This window comes from Poecilia reticulata, chromosome 5, assembly GCF_904066995.2.
Source record: "Poecilia reticulata chromosome 5, P_reticulata-male-v2, whole genome shotgun sequence".
Lineage (NCBI taxonomy): Eukaryota > Metazoa > Chordata > Actinopteri > Cyprinodontiformes > Poeciliidae > Poecilia > Poecilia reticulata.
This window is the reverse complement of record NC_088834.1, coordinates 27,211,962-27,227,115: the sequence shown is the minus strand read 5'-3', so window position 1 is coordinate 27,227,115 and position 15,154 is coordinate 27,211,962. Positions and strand designations below refer to the sequence as shown.

Sequence of the window (15,154 nt, the reverse complement as noted above, 5' to 3'; positions counted from 1 at the left end):
GATAGTATCTTCAATCTGGTGTCATAATGTGAAACGTAACAGATTCCTGTAACAGCAGTTTGGCTTTTATAGTTCTATGTTGCTTTTTTTTTTTTTTTTTTTTTTACTTCATAAAACTCCGCCCAGCTTATCACTGATCACAAGTCATACCCATATCCATGAGCTGCTGCTGCAGCATCGATCTGGGGTTCGCAGGGACACTGTTGGAGCGGTTCATCATGGGCAATCCCATCTGGCCCGGACGAGCCATGCCCGGATGTCCAGGTCCAGTCACAGGGTTGCTGTTGGGCCTCTGCATCCCCCACTCCCCTGGAACCGCCATCGGAGGGCGCTGATGGATACCTCTGCCCATTCCTCCTGTACAACAAAGGTCAAATGGTTTCTGGGGCTGCGGCGATTGTTTTAATTGATTAATCGCATAAAACAATTTATGCGTTCTGCAAATTTTTAACTCAACCACTTAAGCTTATTTTATAGAATATTAGAAATAGTTTAAAAGGGGCAAACAAGCATAATTTAGTTCTTTTTTTAAATAGGAAAATAAAGTTTTTATTGCCTAAAATGAAACAGCATAACATTGAAAAAATTAAAGAGCGTTTGATCGTTTGTAGCAAAGGATGCATCTGCAGCTAAAAAAATACTTCTGACATCAATATGTGAAAAGCTCAGCCTTTTCTGCTGGACTTATCAATACAGTATAGGGTTAATATGTTGAGTATTTTTAGATTAATCGATAAATAACTGGATAGCAAAATGTGCTTAACAAGAGATTTTTAAAAAATATATATTTGAACCAGTGAAGCTAAGACTGTGGTATTTGAGGAGTTCTGGGTAAAACATATTTACAGAAAAGGATGGTTTTTCTTTTTAATTGCAAAATGTATATACGTTTTGTACAGTTTTGGCTTAATTGTTTCTCTGATCATGTCTTTCAGCAAATTACTTTTTACTGAGTCCATATACTCCAGTCAACAATTAATTGATAACAAAATTTGTAGACTATTATTTTAATAAATCAATTAATCACAATTAAATTGATTAATCATTTCAGCCCCAATAGTTTCGAATACAAACTGTGCAACTCTGCCAACGTAGCACCCTGAAAATCCCATCTATTTAAGTATTTTGCATTCAGTTTTGCATAGTGTCCATCTTGTTTTTATGGTGTGTGTGTGTGTGTGTAAAGGTTTTGGCGTTTTAAATTACTTGTTGCGTTTCCTCGGGGTGGACACACGCCCATGCCTCCGGGGAAGCCGTTGGGCACTGGTCCGGGTCGGATGGAAGGATCCATGTTCTCCTGTTTAACCAGCGATGGACAGGGGACGTTCTGTCTCGTCGCCAGTCCTCCACCTCCAGCTGCCATCTCTCCATCCATGGGCTTAGCATCCAGGGACAGGGCTCTCTGGAAAGGCACGCGCTGCGCTGCCAGGCCTGGGACTCTTTCCCCATCTGAGACACAAACGTCAACAAGATCAGCTCGCATTTAAACACTTAAACTGAGGAAACTATTAACTTTCAGAGGAAACAAAAAAACAGCAACAACAAAACACTACGAATGGTAGAGCTGGAATTAATGATTAATTTAGATGTTGATTAACCTGTCGATTATTCAGATGATTAATTGATTAACTGGATAAAAATGACTACATTCCTCAGATTTTTCAATTAAACGTTTTTATGCTTTATTAAAAATACTTGAAAAGATGCAAATAAACAAATAATTATGCAAAACACATAACTAAATAAAACTTTCCTTTTGAATATGAAAATGAACATCTTATTGCTGAATTTTATGAGCTGCATCTGCAGCCAAAGCAATACGTCTGACATCAACTTTCTGTGAGACTTATTAGTGCAGAGTAGGGCTACCGTGTTGATTACTTTATGGATTAACTGATTATTGACTGTATAGATAGCTAAAGCTAAAACTATGCTGCTTGAGGAATTCTGGGTACAACATATTTACAGACAAAAGATGTTTTTTTTTACCTTAAATAAAAACATATATATATTTTTGTACAGATTTTTCTCAATTACTCCCCTGGCTCTTGCTTATTCACTAAATGTCTTTTTTTTTTTTGTCTGAATACTCCAGTTGACGATTAATCGATTACTGAATTAGTTGACGAATATTTAAATTAATCACAATTAATCCGAGTAATCATTTCAGCCCAGATAAATTGACCTGCACAGCCAGTTTAAAAACTGATATTCATAGTTGCTCTGCATCCCATCTGACGGAGCTCGAATCATTTTACAAAAAAAGAACTGGAAACCTTTTCAGTCATGTGCAAAGCTGTTAGGGCACCACCAGAACACCTACATGCATGAATACTTCTTCACGGCGCAGTATGATTGTTTTTCCACCACTCATTCATAGCATTTGATTATGACATGTATCATTAAGACGCCTCACCAAGTAGAGCGTCAGACATGGCTCCCGGCTTGTTTCCCGTCTCCTTCCCGGCTCTGGAGTCTGGCTCAGGATAGAATCCGGAGTTGCTCCGTGGAACGCCCAGTATGGTCTCCAGAGTCTCCGTCTGAAGAAAGAGAAATTATTCACTGCAAATGTAACCTGTTCATTTATTAAATCCGACCCCATCTATGAATTCAAAGTCCTACCTCATCAGTCGGCTCCAGCTTCACCTTCCCATCCATGGAGTGAGGGCCCGAGCTGCTGACTCCGCCCGCCTTGCTTCCTCTCCTGTCCAAATCCTCCAGCTTTGGCTTCACGTCGCCTCCTTCCTTAGAGTCGTCTTTATTGAGAAGGTACTGAAGGAGGGGGCGGGGCTTCTCCTTTTTGGGGCTGTGCTGCTCCTTCTTGGGTTCGGGTCCCTTCCCGCCGGCGGCTCCGGCGGGCCCCGGCTCCGGCGTCCCCGCGTCCAGGCTGCTCTTGCCCGTGGCCTCGGCCGTGATGCGGGCCACGTCGTCGGGCGTGTTCCCGTTCTGCAACAGCTTGTGGAGGATCTTGTGTTTCTCCTGCAGCGACTGGCTCGTTGCCCCGGACGACGTCACGGCGCCGTGATTCCCGTTGGTGGAGGACGACACTCCCGTTGTCGAGGACGGGCTGGTGACGCCGGGGGCCCCGTCCTTGGCGTCGGTCATGGAAGCGGGCGCCGAGCCGAGCGTCTGATTGGGCTGCACCAGTTCGTCTGTTGGAGAGGTGAGAAGCTGCAGGAGCTTCTTGTTGCACTTGTCGGGGGCCCGCCGGTTGGAGTCTCCGGCTCCGAGGCACGCCTGGCTGTCCGGCCGGTCCGGAGGGCCCTCGGCGGTTGGGGTGTGTGGGTGCTGCTGCTGTGACTGCTGATCTCCCCCCAACGAGCTGCCCGGGCTCTTGGATTCTGAATATGGCGGGGGGCCTGCTTTACAGGGGCCGCCTGCTGCCTGATTGGTGGAGTTTATGCTCGGGGAGCTGTCAGGCTTTTGTGGCGGCGGCGATGTGAGTGATGGGGGCATCGGGTTCCCGACACCCTCGCTGATGGCTTGCAGGGCGTTTAAGGAGCTGCTGGAGTAGCTGGCTCCTCCTGTTCCGCCTCCAGAGTTCCCAGTATGGCTTGAGCTCATGGGGGAGTTTAAAGCTACAACATAGTACAAGACAAACAAACATAAGAAAGAAGAGCATTCTTAAAAGTTGACCTATTATGCTTCCTTGAATAGGTTAGGATAGGTCTATGAGCTATACAAAACATGTTCATTAGATACTTTGTACAAGATTATTCTCAAAATGAAATTTCTGTTTTAAGGCTCTTGTCACTTTTATGCAAATAAGCTGCTACTGGCCACGCCCCCAACCACATGTTTAAACTCACACTTTTCCATCTCCCCTTTGAGTGAATTGACCGTTTTTGGAAAAGCCACAAACCAGCTCAAGTGTGCATTGAACTTTTTTGGCACAGAAAGTGACTAATTTTGCTATTTCCATCAACTTCCACTAATTGAATTAAGTGGTACTTCAAAAGGGGAAAAAAAGAAAGAAAGAAAAAACGTTGATAGAAACACGGTTTAAAAATAAAAGGAAGCCAAGCAGTTATGTTCTTTGTGTGAATGCATGAACATGTTCTTCATTACTGTCAACAACACTTGTCTACATACAGCTGGAAATCCCAGGTAACTGACCAAATGTGCTAGAGTTCCAAATGGAAGTACAAAAACACGCAGAAAGGGAATTTTGCATCATAGGTCCGCTTTGAAATCCATGTTTAGCGACTGTATTAACTCATAGTTGACTGAAAATTTCAGCGATACCTCCAGGAGAGAAGGGACTGGCGCCCGTCTTGGGGCTTCCTCGGACTCTGGGTGAACCCATGACGTTGTGTGGCCCGTTGATCCCTGGACTGGCTTGAGTGGGACTGGTCATACCCATCCCGTACGCTCCACCTCCATGGAACTGGCTCATCTGCTGCTGCTGCTGGTGCTGCTGCTGCTGGTGGTGGTGCTGCTGCTGCTGCTGGTGCTGCTGCTGCTGGTGGTGCTGGTGCTGCTGCTGCTGCTGCTGCTGCTGCTGGTGCTGCTGCTGCATGCCGTGATGGCCCATCGGATTCATCTGGTTCATGGACCCCATTTGATTCATTGTGTTCATCGAATGCATGGAATTCATCTGATTCATCTGACCCATGTTGTTCATCTGATGCATGGGATTCATTTGATTCATCTGGTGCATGTGGTTCATCTGGTTCATGGGATTCATGCGGCCGCCGACGGAGTACGGGGGGCCTCCTCTTTGCGGCATGTTGCCGTGTTCCACCATGCCGTAGCCCCTGTTCATGCCCATGTTCCCCCCTGGACCCATGTTCATCTGCTGGCTGGGGTTGTTCACGCCCATGTTTTGAGGCCTCATGGGGCCGCTCTGTGCGCCGCGATAAGCACTGTGCTCCCTGCAGAGAACCGACAATCAAAACGAGGAACAAATGTTCTAGGAATATCAATGTTTGGTGCAACTGTGGTTTTCTTTTCCATTGCTAAAGCATTTCTACCTTTGCAGCAGGTGAGTGGAGAGGAAAGAGAGCGGCTCATTCGTGTTGGGATTCCTGCAGAGCTCGGTCCGTGTCCGGGCGGTGACTGGCGTCCCGTCAGAGAGGGAGAAGCGATAGAGAGGCGTCTCTGAGTGTCCGTTGTGGAAAGCTAGAGCAGGGGGAAAAAAAGTGATAAAAAGCCCCATTAAAAAAAAAACAGTAACCAAATTTTAAACAGAATGTTGATTTTATGAATCATCAACTACAGTGCCTGACAAAGGTAGAGTCGAAGATCTCTGATATTTTGTTGCTGTAACAAGACAAAATGTCCCTGTAAAGTTTTTTTCAAATAGATCGCTTCCAGGTTGTGCATAATTAGGAAGAATAGTGATGAGTGGGGAATGAAAGCAAGATCACCGTATCTGCAGATTTCAGCAAGTCAAACTTAAGACTTCTAAATATTTTTTTAATGCCACAATGAATTATATTTAAGACCACAAAATCTATAAATATAGGGGATGGCTGAGGTCTCCTGTTGTATTACAATAAAGCACAGCAAAAATTTCTAGCTAGCAAGCGCATATTAGGAGTTGGTTAGCGGTAGCCTCGACTGCCTTGAGTTGCAGGAAGCGATGAAGACGTCTGTGTGCAACTCAAACTTTTACCTGACAGAGAAAAAAACCTACATGTACCAGTTATATAGTCATGTCACGACAAAATTTAAGATCTGATTAACGTATTAAATGCTAACTCACATTTTGTAATTAGTTTAAGACTTTTTAAGGTTCTAATTTGAGATATATTAAGACTTTTTAAGGATTTGCAGACACCCTGAGGATGCTTTCCATGTTAATTTTCCTCCATTCAACTTTAAACAGGTGTTCTTCTGGTTTTCTCTTAACAATGGCTGGGTTCTTCCAGGGACGCAGTTCTTCTGCCAACAAGTTTTCCCACCTGATCCGTTTTATTTTATTCCACACCTTTTTCCTCTGACCCTTCTGGTAAACTCCAGCACACCTGGGGCATGCGAAGATGAGTATTCATATCACAAAGGACTAATGGAGTGCAAATGTGGCCCACATGACAAAAAGTTGTCACACCTCAGTTTTAAACTTTTAAAATGCCAAAAGAAGATTCAAAGTACATAAGAACCACCAGATTGTAAAGACTTAGATACAATAAGAAACATAAGGTTTGAAATTTATTGGTCCTCTGTAGAAAAACCCTGCCCACTGCTGTTAAGTTTCAAATTGTAAGCAACATGTAGGCAGCCTTGTTTCGCAAATGCAAAAACATGGAAACATTTTACTGTGATAAGGTTTGATTGCCAACGAGCCAGGAGCCTAACAACATACCGTCCTGATAGTGGCGTTTGTACGACCACGGCTGTCCTTCGCTCCTGTTAAGAAACATCTGCATGCAGCGCCGCACCAGGTCTTCCCACCCCGGCAGCATCGAGGTGTGCAGAGCGCTCTGATGTTCAATTTCAATCAGCTTACCTGCAACAGAAGATGCACAGTTAAAAGTTCAACTCTGGCTCGACTTTCAGCAGATGCGCGCATCTGTTCGACACAATGCCGTGCACGCTTACCAGAGAGCTCATGGCGAGTGCTGAATCTCTCCGTCCTCTCAACCGCCGTGATTCGCCGCGCTACGCAGATCATACACGACTGTAAATCTGAGGAAAGAGGCAAGCCGGGTTAGACCCAGTCGGACTGAACTGCAGCTCCAGGTTCGATGATAACTCCAGGATGTGACATACAATTTAGATTCTGCAAAAACAAGAGCACTGAAAAAAACAACCCCAAAATTCAGTGATTGAACAAAAACATATGGATCTAAATAATCTACATGTACTTGATTGTGGCGTACTGCAACAGCAAAATAAAAGCCAAGACACCTTAAGAATGACGTTTTTTTTTTTTATACATGTTAAAACAATGTGAAGCAGATATACAGCTCTAAAAAATTTAAGAGACCACCTAAACTGATCAGTTTCTATGATTTTTCTTTTTATAGGTAAATGTTTGAGTAAAACCAACATTGTTCTTTTACTCTATGAACGGCTGACAGCATGCCTCCGAACTTCCAAGCAAATTTTTTTTATTTATTTCCAGAAAATGAGAAATGGTCAAAAATAACAATAAAGATGTAATGCTTTCAGACTTCAAATAATGCAAAGAAAACAAGTTCATATTCATTTAGAAACGACAATACTAATGTTTTAAATTGAAACATTTGAATCGTCGTATTAGTATTTGAAACGTTTAACTCAGGAGGAGCTCAGAAATCAGAACCATGAGGTTTTCAAAGGGGTTCAGTGCAGTGGGCCAGAGCTGCATATAAACACATATTTATAGTCTGTATTTTCAGACTTATATTAAATGTAATCAGAGTTTAAAATTAATTTAAATATCGTGAAATGTTAATTTTGAAGCTGGCTACTGTGCAAAGCGCTGTTCTCTGGAGTGAAGGAAGAATAGAGACAACAGATGGAGAGAAAAGGTGACAGAAAGATACCCAAGGAAGATTTTTAGTCCAAGCCTTTGAAAACAACCCTAATGTCAACATCTGTTACAAATTTGAACGCCTGTAATATAGTTAGTTAATACAGTTTAGCCTTTATCTGGCATAATATTTGAAATATGATTTCAAGGCTCCATTTTATTACTATTATTTTTTTATTTCTCTTATTATCTATACAGGTTGTCTTGTTGAGATCCAAGCTCTCCTTTGCAAGAGAGACTTGTTTTGATAAAACAAACCCAATAAATAAATTACAAACAGAGCAACAAGATACGCAAATTTGGCTTAGCTAAACAAAAAAATATGAGCTAAGAACAAGAGCAAGTTTAATGAGAAGATTTCTCTTTTTGTCTTAAAGGAAATTTGAATTGTCCACAGAGTGGTGTCAAGAGTTCAGACAGCCCACCACCACGGTTTAAAAAAAGAAATCCTAGAGAAAACCCTGCAGAGCATATGAACCCTTAAACATTCAAAGCTGGGAACAATAATTACCATCTCCCTCCTCCATCATGGCTCGAGGCTGAGTGAGAGCAAAGCACTGCATCGTCTCGTAACGCTGGTTGCCTGGCCTCTCTTCAGGCAACCCGTGACTCTGACCATAAACCAGGTTCACCAGCATACGACAGCTAAAGGTCCGGCTTTTCTGTTGGGGCACATCTCCACCCCAGGGTGCCCCGTTTGGTGCTTTGAAGAGAGAGAAAGAGGCAGCAGGGTAAAGTGGGTGAGCGACACTGATGAGGCAACATCCTGCATCCAGCGTCTTTGTGTCGGTAGGAGCCTCACCACTAGACTTGGGCAGGTTCCGGCGAAACTCGTCCCTGTCCTCATCGTGGATGATGTTGTACACGCTGGTGTTTATCAGCTCCTCCTGCTTGTACTGCAGGTATTGCGTCACGTTGTCGGACACGAACACGATGCTGCCCTCTCGGTTGACCACAAACAGAAAGCCGTCCAGCGCCTGAAAGCAGCGACGACGACAACAACGACGACATTTATTCTTGGCAACTTATTTTAAAACGTGCCAAGTGGCCCGTTGCATCGGGGTGGGGGGGAGAGATCATCAGCGTCAACTGACCTGCAGGAGCAGGGGCCCCAGATGGTCCTTGTCAATGACCCCCTGACCAGTAGAGGACACGTCTGCTTTCTGCACATCGTCGTCATTGCAAGAGCTCTTTCCTAGAGAGACAGGAGACACACAAAGAGAGCAGTAAAGGCACAATGTTCAGTGTGAAACCTTTCAAACTAATAATTTCTATTATTCATCTTGAATGGAATGGTAGGAGCTACTTTCCTTATTTTATAAAATCCCAAAAGTGGCCGCCAGAGGGAAGCACAATTCCTCTGTGCGTGGTCGGCCTGCATGCCTTTCTATTTTTAAAATCACCACATGCTTGAGTCTTTAATAGATACCACCCCATATAGCAGGGTCATCTGTAGAGCATGACTCTACAGCAGATGTGAAGCAGAACAACACTGTGTATGTATGCATACACACATACATATATATATATTTGTAGATCTTCCAAAGAGCTAGGATGTGAGCACAGGTGTGTTGAAGAGTCAATAAAAAAAAATACATTTGAAAGAAAGAGGGAGAAATGTCATCCTGCTTTATTCTGTCACTATGGCAACCTGACTGCACAACAAACTGACCCTCCGGATGCGACTGCTTGCCTTTACCTCCACAGATAATCAGGGTAAAACGTATAAAAGGAAAGACTTGTCTGTCAATAACCATTTAATGAATTCAGACAAGAAATCAAGATCGGGTCAGTGACGGTATCGGCGTAAGCTGAGGTTTCGAACCAATTCGATTTCTATACCACAGACATGCTGTTCCTATGTTTAAGGTGCCAGAAAGAGTATCGGAGGAACTTCTGCTTTTCTGGATGCCCCTCCCTCACTTGTTACTGCACACTGCTGGCCAGTGGGTTGAAAGGTCTGTCTCACAAGACAAAAACCAAAACAAATAAACAGCTGTTTGTTATATACAAGAGAAATTACTTTTGTTAAGAATCTCATACTGGCCTGGGTTAACTAGAACTGCAGAAAAAAGCTTTATTTTCCTTGACCAGCAACAAGGAAAATACTGGTCAATACTCTTTTTTAGGGGTAACTAAAAAAAAAGTAAATAAATGAATAAATAAAAATCATTGTTCACATCAGTGGACACACCACACTAAGTAAGTCCTTCGAGGATGCACATGCAATCCATGCAGTGTGCTGACCCTGTGGTTGGAAGTGAGATAATCTTAGCATTTCTGCATAAGAATGAAACAAGAGGAAAGATGCAGAAAGCTTCTGAATTTTCTGCGATCTGTTGAGGCATCTTCATCAGGCTGTATTAGGGAGTACAGAGTGCTGCAAAGTTGCTCAATTTAATCCCTTGGAGGTTCCAGACTGTCTGCTGTGTAAAATGCTGGATTTTTGGAAATCCTGAAGTAGAAGTAAGGCTCCACATTCTTGAGAGAACACATACTGAGAATGATGCATCAGCAATGCTCGCAGTAACGTCCTGTGACGTGTCATCTGGTCGCCAAGATAAATAACTAATGATGGCAGGAGAGCTCAAGAATACTTTGAATGCTATCCTTATGACTTCTTCTAGTATGTATTTTAAGAAAAAATAAGATCACCGGGACAAAGTTAAACAGAAACCAGAGATTAAAAAATTAGCGACAAAAGTTCGTTTCTAATTCCTAAAGTGAAAACAATCGCAAAATGACATTTGGGTTAAAAACAACATATTAGTGTCTCTGTTGTCATTGGTTTTAAGGCGAGAGGCACAGTTTGGCCCTACCAGATGCACGCTGTCACCAACAACAGCCTCAGGCCATGAGAACCAAGGACTGGTTTCAATTACTGGTGTTCATTTACCCCAGGCAATACAAACAGCCCGACTGGACGCTGCCGTGAAGTGCCCCGGCCATCAACCTCGCACCGCACTTCATCACCGGCGTCATCTGTCCTTAAGCCTAACTTTATCCACTGTTTACAAATCAACCTTTTTCCCTCAGGGCGACTTGCTGGAGACGACTGTTAAATTCCTCCGACCCGACTTGAAACCAGAGGAGACCAACTGCACAACACGCTTAGTTATACCATTTAGATCCTGGATCGAGGCAGTCAAAGACTTTGTTTTATTGTTTTCATAATATACTACTAAGCTTGATTTTTTTTTCCCCTATTTTTAGTCGTACACCGATTGAAGTTTTCTGACCAATCCCTAATCTTTGGAAAGTCTCATCTGCCAATATTGTTTGGTTTGATCCAAAAAGTCACTAAAAATGGTGACAAAGTTGCAAAGTCCGCAACATTGCAGTGACCACATCTAACCGCCCATTACCTTTGGATATTGGATAAGTTCGGCTTCACATGCATCAGTATCAGTCGATCGCCCAAAACAAAGGAAATCGATGCACTGCTGCACATTTTTTATTGTAAACAAACTGCCAGGAAACTGCAAGGATGCCGAAACACTGAGTTCTTTTAAATCAAGGCTAAAAACACAACTGTTTCAAATTGCCTCTGATTAGGCACATTAACACACTTGATGTGTATTTACTTGATGATTTTGATGGTGGCAATTGATAAAATGTAACGTTTATTACCCGTTTCCTAATTGGTCGCTGTCTTATGTCTTTCTGGTCTAAACTAAAGCACTTTGACAAACATTGTTACTGAAATATGTGATACAAATAAACTTGATTTGCCTAAATACGCTGTTGTCCCTTGAAATAATACAAAATAAAAACAACATTTTAAAGGAGGGGGGAAATAAAAGCAAGTCATACTTTTTTCATGTGCTTTCTCTCACTTAAAATGTACACAGGCGACTAATTTGTGCAGAGGCGTCTGTACCTTGCTCTTTTATTTGCCTGATCTGCCTCACGGTTTCCTTGAGAATGGCACATTTGTCAGGCTTGACGTTGAAGCTGTCGATGTTGGAGAGGTTGGCGGAGATGAGCTCCGCCAGCTCTTCGATGTATTTGCTCTCCTGCTCCCTCCGACGCTTGTCACACCTGCCGGGGAGGGGAAGGTAAGGAAGGTTTAGACACGTTGCCATGGCGACCTCGCCTCCACGCGGGGTGGGAGTGTGGGGGGCGTGAGGACGTTCCGAGAGCGGCGGACATTTGAAGCCGTTCCGACGCCGGGGATCTCGCACTCACCCCAGACCCGGCGTGTCGCAGCTGGACAGCTTGCGTTTGCGGTCGGAGCACAGCGGCTCTAACGAGTTGTCTCCTACGCCACTCATCTTCAGAACATATCAGCACCTGGAACGCACACAAACCAGGCAATGTGATCAATGAAAACACAAACCAAGCGTGCCGACATGTTTGTTTCACGTGCGGTGCCGCCCAATCGCCGTGAATTGGATGAGATTACTTGGATGCGATTTTATTTCTGAACACGTCACCTATCGATCAGCTGACTTTTCATGGGAACATTAGATCGCAGTTTTCTACGGTGTTATCCAGACAGACTATCCGTTTGGTGGAGCAGCCTCTCACTCTGTGCTTCCATGTTTGATGGGAGTGAAATCTCATCTGTTCCACTGCACGGAGGGACTGATGATGATGTAGTGATTTGAAGCCTCGGGGGAGATGGGTCATCCTGCGTTCAGCCAGCCTACCCGCTACCTCTCTGTTAGCAACAGCGGCGGCGGCGGAGGCACACGTACGCACACACTGCTCACACCAACCACACTCGCATGCTCAGAGCCGCATGCTCAGACATGTCGCTGTACTATGAGGGGGTAGAGAAAACAAAACAAGAAAAAAAGAAAAAGAAGAAGAGACGGGCAGCAACACACACATATTCACCAGCTAGCTTTCTTTGTCCAACTTCCTGAGCAGTGAACGAGATGTGAAGACTTGAAAGTACCCAGAGAGACACTCCAATTACTAACAAGAAAATTATCCCTGCAGTCTGCTTCTACTTTTCCTCCAATAATTTTAACTTCCCTCTCAACTCCTCCCTGCTTCAGGACCCTGCCCTTGTTTTCTTGCTCTGGCATTGCCCTGCGTCTGACCCCACAGAGTTCACATTAGAGGAAACCCCTGTAGCCAGCTACTAAGGTCACCGCTCTTTCCGATTCCCACCCAGAACAGCGCACGCACTGCAAAAACACTGAATCTTACCAAGGATTTTTATGGAGTTTCTTGTGGTGTTATGAAACAAGTACTCCTTAATCTTGCTTATTTCACTTATAAGATCATTCTCCCATGATATAAGGAACTAGTGCTTTTTCCATCAACATTAAGAGATTATTGAGTTAAACCAAGCTCCTACATATCTCCTTTAGAAAGTAAACAAAAATACTCTGCAAGATTCTGTGTTTTTGCAGTGCAGGGTTGTTGCATGACACTTTACAAACGGATCGTTCGACATAAAAAACAAGAAAGAAAACCTTCCAAAGGTGGATTTCTTTCCGTCTACAGTGAGTGAGCTCATTCCGGAGAGGAATACTGTAGGATGGATAGGAACTATTATGCAACACCAGCTCTACATTTGCAGGCTAGGACATGCCGCCCCGTCACCTACCAGTGCTCCAAATACAACAACTACACCAAGTCTTTCAGACGTGCGCTCCGCGTCATAAATCTGCATCTCCTGCTGCACGTCTCGTCTACCTTTCAGCGCCCTCCAACCTCTCTCTCTCTTTCTCTCTAAAAGTGCTTGTCATGTTTTTGTCTGCGACTCTCGGCTGCCCTGCTTTCCGCCCCTCAACGCCTCTCAACCCGCCGATCTTCTCCCTTCCTGGTTTCACCTCTGCAGCGGCAGAAAGAGATGACGTCATCCCTCGGTCAGGCTCACGCGTTCGGGCTTTGACAGCGAGCGTTTTGGAGCGGCGCTATAAGGAAGCGGACTTTGAAAACAGGGTCACATTTATGAAACAAGTGCAGTCACGGGATCTTGTTTAGGAGATTGTTTGACGTGAAAATTGATCAATTTGCAGCCTCGAGAGAAAGGGAGACAGCGCACAAAAAAACTTCAACTGGGTCTAAACACACTTAATAAGATGGCAAACACTTTTTTTGTTGTTTTTAACCTAACAAGAATAAAATCTGCTGCATGACAAGCTTCAGGTAAACACAAATCTGCTGCAGATAACGAGTGGATGATCAAAATGTTTTGAAACTCTCATGGATTGCCCCACCGGGGGCTGAGATCAGAGGTGGGTGATTTGCTCAGTTCAGTACTGACTACAGGCTCACCTCAGGCAGAATGAGCCCCAGTCAAACTCCACTCAGGGTCTGCGTCACTTCTCAACATCTCCTGAGAACAGAAGAAGAGATTAAAGTTATGAACTGTGGCGCTATGCGAAGGCCTGGGTGCCTCAGCACGTCAGCAGGGCTGCAGCTCCTCATATATTTATCCATTCAGAGATTCATGGGAAAGCACTCATTTCTAAAATTGCACAGGAAGTTGCAGCAGATAGCATCCTGTTTGCGTTCTCCCCTCAGTGTGTTCCACAGCGTCATCACTTCCCTTTCCTGGAAATGCTGCCACCCATCCACCCCATTTACATATTCTCTTTATCAGTCTGCTTCCCTGCCATTCCTGACCAATACTCCTGCCTAATGTAAAGTGCATTGAAAACGTATCTAAACCCCTACAGTTCTCACACATGCTGTCCTGTAAAGAAACCATAAACTTTAGTGCATTTAAATAATTGCAATATTTTGTCTGTGGGATTAAATTGCATACAGATACATTCTTACTTAACAGTTAGGTGCTGAGAGCCAAAATGCATTTAGTTAAGGTGAATTTTATTAAGGTGCATCAAAGTGAGGCTACATAGATATTTTTATTTTTAAATTATTTACAAAAATTATTTTTGCCTCCATTTGTTAATTAGGTGCAAGTTTGTGCAAGTCTATCACAATGAAACAAACTGAAACGTGCGGCTGTAGCGTCACTAATGACTATTTGTAAATGTTCATACTTTCACAATGCTTTGTGATTCCTATTGGCTGATGATTGGCCTTCATCAGTTTAACAAAAAAAAAAAAACTACTTTTACAATTTATCTGGCAAAAATAGTTGATAGTTTTCTGCTTTGATGATTATCAAAACATCATCATTAAACTTTCTGGAGATTTTTGAATACATAAAGTTAGAACATTAAAGAGTACTTTAACAAATGAAATATTCTTTTGCTTCTGATACAATTAAATTTTATAAGAGCTTTGGAGTGTAACTAATCTCATAGTAAAAGTGTAAGCATACAGTTTTTTGAAAAATCCCAAAGTGGGCGGAGCCACGGAACATTCCCCGCCAAAAGTGGGGATGAGAGGAGAAGGTTGAACAGGGGTGTGGCCAAGACAAAGGACACCACTGTTGCAAACTTAGACCCTGCAGTACTTTTCAAACTCCTCTAGCTATTTTTCTTCTCCCAAAATAAGCGACCAGCGACAAATCTAGTATCTTTCTTCTCTGCTGTTGGAGAAGAACGTTCATCAACTGCTCTGCAGGTACGGTCCTGACTGAGCGAGAAGCGAATGCTGTCGTGAGCACCTTCTGTTTCCTACGCACGGTAGTCAGTCTCAACTCTGACATCGACGAAGCTGTAGAGTTTGTACCCGACAGGAAAATTCAACTGCAGTAGCCACCCTTGAACCTGAAGAGGGCAGCACTAAGACAGTTTTAGGTCAAATATCACCGAATTAAAC

The 15,154-nt window shown here is 43.6% G+C and overlaps 1 protein-coding gene across 3 annotated transcripts in view; it reads right to left on the bottom strand.

Moving 5' to 3' along the window:
• The window catches only part of LOC103465576 (nuclear receptor coactivator 3-like), a 51,274-nt gene that overhangs the window by 7,794 nt on the left and 28,326 nt on the right, over positions 1–15,154 (bottom strand). Inside the window, exons 2-15 of one of the 3 annotated variants that reach the window (XM_008410562.3) lie at positions 13,697–13,757; positions 11,648–11,752; positions 11,340–11,500; positions 8,554–8,654; positions 8,262–8,436; positions 7,971–8,162; positions 6,544–6,630; positions 6,308–6,451; positions 4,974–5,121; positions 4,246–4,874; positions 2,623–3,578; positions 2,417–2,540; positions 1,207–1,449; positions 151–357 (exon numbers count right to left, since the gene is read on the bottom strand). In XM_008410562.3, the coding sequence (XP_008408784.2) occupies positions 151–357; positions 1,207–1,449; positions 2,417–2,540; positions 2,623–3,578; positions 4,246–4,874; positions 4,974–5,121; positions 6,308–6,451; positions 6,544–6,630; positions 7,971–8,162; positions 8,262–8,436; positions 8,554–8,654; positions 11,340–11,500; positions 11,648–11,733 (3,253 nt within the window). In that variant the 5' untranslated portion in view covers positions 11,734–11,752; positions 13,697–13,757. Of the gene's footprint in view, positions 1–150; positions 358–1,206; positions 1,450–2,416; positions 2,541–2,622; positions 3,579–4,245; positions 4,875–4,973; positions 5,122–6,307; positions 6,452–6,543; positions 6,631–7,970; positions 8,163–8,261; positions 8,437–8,553; positions 8,655–11,339; positions 11,501–11,647; positions 11,753–11,895; positions 12,443–13,696; positions 13,758–15,154 lie in introns of those variants that run through there. The other 2 variants (XM_017305008.2, XM_008410563.3) reach the window with 2 other exon arrangements.